We start from the raw sequence: 10004 nt of genomic DNA on the forward strand, positions 1-10004 counted from the left end.
TTCGTCCTGTCGAGTACACAAAGAACCTGCATTGAAAAGTCCCAACTTAACATGACGCGATTTGAACTCTATTTTAAGTTTTGTAGCAATCTATATATACATTGTCCGATATCTATATAATATGTTGCACAAATGCTATGACTTGTTATAAAATGCAGGTAAATATATACTAGATACATTAGACATAACAACCACATGACGTCAATTAACACAGCCGCACATCTACTCCACCAATTGACTAAAAAAATTAACATTATATAAGCCGACATTCCATAGTAATAATTCAGTACACTAAAATATATTTTTTCCCACCCATTCTTCATTATATTACTATACATATTACTACACATACAAAGAATTGTCCATATACTATATTTCATGGTGGTTATTCCTAACTGTTCTTCTACTAACAAATATAAGAGCCAATATATATTTCTACATTTCATGTACATACACATATAAACATTAATAAAATGAATCAAATTACAAGAGCAATGTACACATACTACTAGTGCAAACAATTTATAACTATAGCTTAAACCAAAAAAATAAAGAGAATTTGCTAAATAAATGTTATACTGATATATACTTATCATTATTATTTGTACACAAATACAGGGATCACAGCACCCATTGCCTAACACTATAAAATTATTCCTACATTTGCTAATTCTTTGATTATAAATAATAAATATATTAAAATGCAACCTATACTTTATTATTAGGACTAACCACTTCACTGCCAAACACCTTAATAATGTCTGTTTCAAGTTTTATTCTATGCGCTATACCGTCCTGGCTCCTGCGTGCAAAAATCTTTCCATTTCTTGTCCATATATACCTCCAGCCCTTTTCACGACCAGCTTCTCGGGACTTGTAGAACAGATTTCTATTGAGTAAGTCTTTCTTTGATATAGACTCTATGTGCATCTCTCGATACTTCCAGGGTCAGTGTCGTAATTCCTCGCCTTACTCGAGCGCTTTAGAGCAACCCACCACCAACCCATGGCCATTCCAACCTCTCGGTTATACTGGCCGAATCTGCGGGGAATGCGCGCTGAAAAGCACGCATTCTCTTGATCCCTACAAATTATTTCTACTCCTGTCCCCTCCGATCGCTTTCTCCTCTTCTGGGGCAGCGGACGAATCATTGACGGCTTCGGTGCCGGGCAGCTCTCCGTCTTCAGCGGTGTCCTTCCTTCTTGAACGCGTACCACCAGCAGTCCTCTCGTGCTCGCTCCGCCTCCGGTGCCACTGATGCGCGAACTCCCGCAGCCTCCTAAAATTCTCCGCAGTAGACACCAGGTCCGGGTAGTACACCGGACCCTCCCCTTCGCCTTCACCGCGACGTATCCCCTCCAACAGCTTCCCCCTGAGATCGGAATATAGGGAGCACTCCCACACAACGTGGTGGAGGTCCTCCTCCGATTCCCCGCAACCACAGCCACTCGACTCGTAGAGTCTCATGGCGTGCAGTCGCTTACCGAAGCAGCCGTGTCCAGTCAGGATCTGTGACGTCTCGTAATCGGGTTCAACCCACGGAGACGCCAACCTAATAGCCACATCCGGAAAGTATCGGTAGAGCTCTCTTCCATCCGCGGAGGAGTGCCAACGCTCCTGCCATTCCCCGACTATAGCGTCCCATACCCCGCGTTTCCGTCTGCTCAACTCCGGCTTTGGCGCGGACTCGCGCTCCTCATCCATTCTGGCAGCACGGATTACCTCCAGGTCCGCAGGCAAGACCCCCCCAGTACTGGTAGCGCCGCCGTACTCACGCTCCTGTACGCTTTCGTAAGGAGGATGAGAGACGGTCGCTGCAGCCTCAGGACTATACTACGTACGACATGGAGACTGATTCTCTCATGCCATACGGGTGCAGCATACGTCAACGTGGCTACGTAGGTGCCCTTGTAGAGAGTGCGGAGGGCCGGATAACGAATGCCCCAGGAAGACGCCGATACTCTCGACATCTTCCCGAAACATTTGGCCGCTCGCTCTCCAATCGTTGTCGCATGCTGCACGAAGGACATCCTGTCGTCTAGCGTCACTCCAAGAATGGTTGCCGCCGTGACGGTCCGGACCGAGCCGGCACCCATCCTGATGACTGGGGGCCGCTGGAGCTTTCCCTTTACGGTCATCGTCATGGACTTGCCTGGGGAGAACTCCAGCCGATTACGGGCTCCCCAGTCGAGGACGAGCGAGAGCGTGGCTTTCGCCTTGCTCTCGATGCTCGCTCGGGAGTCGGCACCGATCAGGACCGTAACATCGTCCGCGTACGCAACCATCCTTACTCCCTCAGGTAACGGGAGACGAAGCAGGTCATCCATCAGTAGGTTCCATAGCGTGGGACCCAATACCGAACCTTGTGGACATCCCATGGTGCATTCCTTCCACAGCACCCGGTCACCGGTGATGAGGCACACGCGGCGACCAGCGAAGTAGCCCGCCAGCATCCTGAAGATGTTGGGCGGGCAACCACCCTGTTTCGCCTTTACCAGAATCATCGGCCACCAGGCGTTGTCGAAGGCACCCGAGATGTCGAGGAAGATGGCCTGTACATACTTCCATGGTTCATGCCGCGAGTCTAAGATAGCCCTAAGCGCGGAGGTGGTGGACCTACCGGGAGAGAATCCGTGCTGACAGTCGGAGATCCGAGAACTGATCGTCGGAGCGCTTTTCAATATTACGCGTTCTAAAATCTTTCCAAAGACCGAGAGGAGCGTGATCGGACGATACGCCTTCGGGTCGGTCAGCGGCTTGTCGTTACCCTTAGGCAGGACAAGCAGCCGACCTTCCTTCCATATGCCGGGGAAAATACCGGCTTCTACGCACCGCGCATAGACGAAGTGGAATTCGGCTTCCGCCGCCTTCCACGCCTGTCTGATTATTCGGGAAGAGAGCCCGTCGAGCCCCGGGGCGGTATTGGGTAGCAACTTAATGATGCTTCCCAGATCCTGTCTAGATAGAGGGGGCGCAGAGTCGCCCGAGGGCGTGAGCGCAGCCAGTACGCGCACCTGACGGTGGTGCTCCGTGTCCCTAGACTGATCGTCATCAGGACACAGAGCCCCAACAATTGCCCGCATGGATTCGCCCACGTCCCTCGCGTGGCCTTCAGCAAACACTGTGCCGTTTATTATATTACTGGGAGGTCTAATCCTCCCGCTCGCAACCCTGTAGGCCTGGCCCCAGGGGTCCTGGTTGCCAGAGCCTGCCAGGTGCCTAAAATGTGACCTCTGCACCTCCTCCATTCTACGTCGGTAGCGCAGGCGCGCTTCCCGATGAGCCGTTCCGGTGTCAGCCTCCACTTGTCCACCTCTATGCCTAGACGCCTGCCAACGTCTCCTAGCTCTGGCTGCGATCCGCCGCAGATCATCAAGCTCGGGGGTCCACCATTCGTAACCGGTATTTCCCCGGCCACGCTTCTCCCCCAGGCATTCTCTGGCACATCTGCTGATCACGTTGGTGAAGGCAGAGGCCAGTTCCGCCGGGGGGAGAGCGGTGCAGAGGTCACCCATACGAAAGTGAACCCGCCTACGGAAGAGTTCCCAATCCACATTCCGGTCCCGATACCTAGGGGGATTTTTAACCGGCTCTGCGCACGACGCGAGCCGATCGCCACACTCGTCGATGCGGTACACAATGAGCCTGTGGTCGCTGCAGCTCACTCCTTCAAGGACCCGCCACTCGGAGAGCTTCACCCCCCTCGTCGATATGGTGATGTCAATGTTTGACTCACCGTTTGGGCCACAGAAGGTTGCTGGGTGGCCCGGTGAGTTCCATATGACGAGGTCGTGGCTCAGGATGAAGCCCTCCATAGCCCTTCTCCGGTGCTCCGCCTCGTGTCCGCGCCCCGTGTAATGCCGAGGCTCAGAGTGCCACATCGGCGAGTGGGCATTGCTGTCCAGCCCAATGAGGACTCTCCTTCCGCGGAGTTCCTGCAGCACGCGTTCAAGATGGTGCAGGTGGCGGTCGATGGGCTCGGCGTACTGGAAGTACGCCGACACGACAAATAGATCTAGGGCCGCAATGTGCGCCACTGCACAGTGCTCCGAGCAGAGGTCCGACTGGGATGCGGCGCTCAAGGAGTCGGCTCCAAGGAGGATGCCAGCCCTCGGTTGGTTACCCGATTGCACCACCATGAGCGGTGCCTCCGGGTCAACCCAGGCCCTCGAATATTGTTCTTGAGTAAGAACAATACCGAGGCCCAGGCCCCGCGCAAGGGCCGGCAGCTCCCTGGTGGCCAACTCCGAGCCGCCCGCATTGATCTGCCCGAAGGTAATAGCATGTTGTTTAGGAGCCATATTCTGTGGTATGGACGGCCCGTTGCTCGGCGTGCAGGCGCGCAGGGCAGGTCTTTGCCATTGTGGCGTGTGTCGCGGCGTCTCCTCGCCCGAAGCGATGACATGTCGCGCAGCGGCTCTCCTCAGACTTGCACCCCGATCGGTCGTGCCCCGTACTTCCGCACCGTCCGCATGTCTCCTCTTTGGCCCTACAGTACTTGGCCGGGTGGCCGTACTGCTGGCACTTGGTGCAGCACGTCACATCTACATAATCTGTAGGTGTGATGACGTCCCACCCTACGTACAGTTTGTCCCTCCTGATGAGCGCTCCCCTTAGTGACGGACTGCACCGAAGCACCACAGTAGTGTTGCTGCTGCCCCTCCACGATTTTTTGAAGGCAACCTCGCTGTGCCTCTTTATCTTTTCAGTGGTCCAGCCTTCTTCCTCCATGTTTTGGGCTGCGAGGTTGCCAATTAGCTCTTCCGAGCAGATGTCGGAAGAGAAACCTCTCAAGGCCACTAGAGGCCGCCTAGCCTTTGGCTCGGTGACCCGTAGGGTCGGCGGGGCAGCCTCCTTCAAGCGGGCAGCAGCTTCCTTATTGGTGGTCTGTACGACCACCCCTGCATTTCCGACTTTGCGGACATTCGCCACCTGCAGCTGTAGTGTCGCCGGGCTGACTACTTTCTTGAGTAGCCGCTTCGTGTCTTCCGCAGTCCTGATCTCCTTTGCTGCCTCCTCTGTGGGGTAGAAGGCCAGGACTGGTCCCGGCGCTGCGATCCTTGTTGGGTTCTTCTGTACAGCCGCCATGTTTTGGTGCAGTCTCAGTTTAGAGGCATAAGTCTCCGTTTGGGCTGCCTTCATTGTTGGTCCTTCCATGTGAGTCGCCGAGGTGCTCTCGATCTTCCTGAGCTTTTCCTGTGCCAATTGAAGCTCTGCCTCGGCGACTCTCAGATCCAGTGCACCCACAACTGCGATTACTTCCTGCCCCAAGATGCTGATGGCGGCTGTGTCCGATTTATTGAGTTTGCTGCCCGGCCCTGTAATGACAGCCATGATGGCTGCCATATTTTTCCTGGCGACCTCTAGCAGCTCCAGCTTCGACGCCGTTGCCACATTGAGGCCGCCAGCAGTGGGCTCCTGCTGCAGCGGCTGCTCTGCTGGTCCTCTTGGCGGCTCCACAGTAGACCCCTGCCGGGGTCGCGGCTCAGGCTGGCGAGGCGCCGGGGCCGTTACACTTTTCTTCTGAGGTGGGCCCAGCGCCCCTGCCTGCAGGCCAGCGACCGGGGGGGCGTCAGATTGCCGCTGCTGCTGCGTACGAGCTGTAGGCCGCCGTCGCTCCACCGCCGGCTTGCTTCGGCGCGGGCCCGCATCGTCAGGCGAGGTGAGCGGCCTCTTCGCCGCCGCCGTGCGGGGCGGCGAGTCAGCCCTGCCCGTCAAAGCCGCTCCCGAGCCCGCTAGGCCCAGCAGATCAGCCTCAGCCAGACCCGGGGGGTCTCTGCTAGGCGAGCGCGGGGGAGGGGTGCGGCAGATCGACTTCCGCGGGAGGAACGGGGACCCGTCGTCCTCCTCCTCCATTGTTCACCGGAATTTTTCCCCAATTTATGGGAACACAAATTTCCCTAAAATCGGGGAGTTTTCAAAAATTTTCCACTGTCCACACCGTGTTCCTAAAGTTGCCACTTATAATATCACAAAAACTGCACTGAAAAAAAAAAATTTTGTCCTCTGGCAACCGCGCATGCACCGCTGACAGACGCCAAATCGGACCGTCAAGTGTGCACGACAGTCGGTCTGAGACCGTATCTGTCAAACACACTGACAGGCGACGGGCGACGTCTGTCAAAGGCTATCCGTCAGTCTTCACAGCGACGCATGCCTACCACATGGGCACCACATGGCGCAACTGTCTTAACCTAAAAATGTATTGTTCTAACCTAACTTATGCTACGAATAACCTAATTTAAATCTAAAAACTTAAAATTAGGGCGTCTATATCACCAAACCAATGTTACTTATAACTAAAACTCACTGTTTATGCGTCCTTTCGCCAAATTACACTGCAATCCAAGTTTTGCACAATTGCACTGTCACTAACACCACGTGTCCCGATACACGCTTCCCGCTTTCCCAATGAGGGAGAGAGGCGTTCGTGTACTGCGGGAACACAAAAAGATGGAAAATAGGGGAACAAGTTCCCGAAACTCGCGAAACACTGCAGGATACGAAAATTCCCGCAATGAGCACTAGAGGGCGCGGGCGGACGCCTGCTCGCCCCCGCCGCGGGACACGGATACTATGTCGCGCTCCTCCAGCGGCACACCCAGCGTGGCTGCTACCACCGATGCTATGTGATACGGATTTTCTCCCGTATCTCCGGTATGCACCGTACGAAACCTTTTGCTCTACGACGTCTAGCCTTCGCTCCATGTTGTCTATTCGAGTGTTACAGGCGGCGACCGAATGTGTGAAGAGCACACGTCCGCGCGCAACGCCAACGTGGTATGCTCCAGATCGCCACTATCACAACGACTACTCTGCAATTACTGTATATTATTATTAGATAACACTCAATATTAAGTACTGTATCACTGCTATTAAAATAAACAAATTTTCACAACAATTGTAACTATATTTTTATTTTTAACAAATAATTTGACGTAACGATGTACTGTACACCAAGACGTCCGTAACGTCACTCTAATATGCCGGGGCAGTTCTTTTCGAGGAACTCGAATAGGAGCGGGATGTCGGCCGCAGAAAAGGACATTGTACACAATATAAAATAAAAGTAAAACAAAAATAAATAAAAAGTAAAAATAAAAAAATAAATACAATGAGGGGACGGTCGTCGGCGGGTGCAGCCGACGGTGTCACCGGGGCCTCCCTGCCGGGTGAGGCAGGGGGGTGAGTGCCTATTGATATGTGACCCTAATATGTAAGATCACTAATCTTATTGAGTGAAAAATCTGTACCTAAGCGAACCTACTTGGTGGCGTCGGCGGCGGGCGGCAGGCAGCAGGCGTCGGCGGGTGTTGGTGGCAGCGGCGACGGCTCGGATCGGCGCGTCGCGCAATAGGCGTGACGCACCTCCCTAACTCACGACAGTCCATGCCACTGAGCGTCCACACACAACACTTCACTTCACTTGAACGAAAGAGTTCCTCCTTCAGTCCTCACAACACAACACTACACACGCGGAAAGTCCTGTAGTACCGTGTCGGAATGGATGCCGAGAGCGCGGACGGCCGCGGTCCGCGCGGGACACAGAGGCCCCGGGCCACGCTAGGTGCACCGCGTGCACCTAACACGCGGCGAAGTAGGATGAACGCGCGAACGTAACTGCGCTACGTGCGCGCGCGCGGCGGGTCGCTCGAGGGAGCAGAGAACAGCGAGACGGCGGCGGGACTAGCGAGCACATACGTGCGTTCGCTAGCGCGTCGGTCAACGGAATTATTTAATTAATAATTATTAAAAGACTATATATGTTCCAAAACAAATCTAAATAGCGTGATGTAGAAAAAAGTATAAAAACTTAACAACGCCATCTAGTGGCACACTTAGGGACTAAAACAAACATGTAATCTCGTTCGATTATACATTCTGCCCACCAAGGACAAATAGCATCTTGTCCTTTACAATTATCAACCTGCCCACCGTGATATATTTTAATCAAATAAATTTACTGTATCTACTTATTATTAACGAAAATAAAATATTACATTCAAAAGAGTACCTTACTCAAAGAAGTTTGAACACAAATAATATAAACTAAACAAAAACCTGTCATTACTTGGCTATTGGTAAAATACACAATTTAGAAGTGGGCCTTTTAAGACATCCATTTTTAGTTTTTAATGTTACTACTCTAATTATATTATCTTGTCCTGGATGAGTAGCAACTATCCTGCCATAAAGCCAACGAGATGGAGGTAAACTCTCTTCCTTTATAGCTACTACATCCCTTAAATTTGGTGGCGGAGTTTGTGATGCCCATCTATAACGATGGAAAAATTTAGTTAGGTATTCTTTAGACCACTGATGCCAAAAATCTTGCACTATCCTCTGTGTATATTGCCACCGCCTTAAAGAGCTCACATTGGATGACGTAAAATCATAATCAGGGGCTGTTCTCAACGGTTCTCCTATCAAGAAATGTCCTGGCGTTAATACATTTAAGCTATCAGGATCATCGTTGACTACTGATTGAGGCCTTGATTTTAAACAAGCCTCGATTTGAATGAGTACTGCAGCCATTTCTTCGTACGTTAATGTTGAATTGCCTATTATTCGTTTTAGGTGGTATTTCACTGATCGGATCCCTCTTTCCCAAAGTCCTCCAAAATTAGGGGCATGCAGAGGAATGAAACGCCATATGTGCAACCAAGTATTGCCAATGATTCTGCTACTTCGTCCATTACAGCTTTATTTTCTGCATGGTTTTTTAAGTTCAACGGCTGCACCAACGATGTTCGTGCCATTGTCGCTCCCGAGTTCTGTGCAGGAACCACGCCTAGCCACAAATCGTTTATAAGCATTTAGAAATCCTTCCGATGTAAGGTCGCTCACAACCTCTATATGTACCGCACGAGTGACCATACAAACGAATAGGCATATATATCCCTTATAGGATCTGAAACCTTTGCCTTTAGTTGTTCTGATCTGAATGGGACCAGCATAATCTACTCCACTGTGCTTGAATGTAGTAGTAACTCTGAATGGACGTGTAGGAGTAACTCTACTTGATGGCAACTGTCCCATCAATGGGCTTTGGGTTGTACCTGCATTTTTGTGTAACATGTATAATGTTACACATTTACGGCAGTATGATTTTACTAGCTTTTTCCCGCCCGATATCCAAAATTTTGACTGAAGATAGCTTAGAGTCAATTGCAGTCCACCATGTAAAGTTTGTATGTATGCATCCACTACCAAAAGTGTGGTTAACGAAGACTGTTTAGGGATCAATAGAGGGTGTTTCTGATTATAGGATAGTTGGGAATGTTCTAATCTTCCACCTACTCTCAACAAGCCCTTTTGGTCTATGAACGGGTTCAATGGTTTCAGTGGACCCTTCAGTCTATTTGTCTTCATTGTACTATTAGTGTTACTAAAAACCTCTAGAAAATGTTTTCTCTGACACTGCCTTACGCACGTTTCCAGAGCGTCACTCAATTCTTTCGCAGAGAGGTATTTACTACGAGACGTATCATTCCGTCCTTTTCTGAAATTCAGAAAACGTCTGCAGTATGCAATTGTCCTTACCAATCTGTTAAGCGAAGAATATTTATCCCATATAAAACAAGTTGTAACTGTAATATGAACTTTGGCTGTTTCTAGTTCTGTTTCGACATCTTTTGGTTTTACGTACAGTATTTCCTTATCATGCAAGAATCGTGGACCTTCAAACCACATTACATTATTTTTCAGTTCTGATGGATACAACCCTCTGGACGTATAGTCAGCGGGATTGCATTTGGTACCAACATGCGACCAATGATGACTATCTAAATTGGTCAGAATTTCAGACACACGATTTGCAAAAAATACCTTCCAACGATTTGGATGACTATTAATCCATGCGAGTTCAGTCAGCGCAGTGCACTCATCTTCGCTGCACGTACTTTTAGTGAAGCCCCTCCAATTGCTACTTATTCATACATAGTGATGGAAAGGTGTCGATATAGGATCTATCGATAATCTCCTCACCTTCCCCAATGGATCGA

General features: G+C 50.6%; 1 protein-coding gene across 1 annotated transcript; it reads right to left on the reverse strand.

The window, feature by feature from the left end:
- Positions 1–8703: 8703 nt before the first annotated feature.
- On the reverse strand, positions 8704–9372 carry LOC131855519 (uncharacterized). The gene has a single exon (XM_059206795.1). The coding sequence runs from the start codon at positions 9370–9372 to the stop codon at positions 8704–8706; it is 669 nt and encodes a 222-aa protein (XP_059062778.1).
- Between the last annotated feature and the right edge of the window lie 632 nt (positions 9373–10004).

The sequence above is a fragment of the Achroia grisella genome, unplaced genomic scaffold, assembly GCF_030625045.1.
Source record: "Achroia grisella isolate CSIRO2021 unplaced genomic scaffold, CSIRO_AGI_Agris_v1 utg1455, whole genome shotgun sequence".
NCBI lineage: Eukaryota > Metazoa > Arthropoda > Insecta > Lepidoptera > Pyralidae > Achroia > Achroia grisella.

What these genes read in the sequence shown, in the direction of transcription:
- LOC131855519 (XM_059206795.1), bottom strand. Translation starts at nt 9,372, where the DNA reads ATGAAGACAAATAGACTGAAGGGTCCACTGAAACCATTGAACCCGTTC.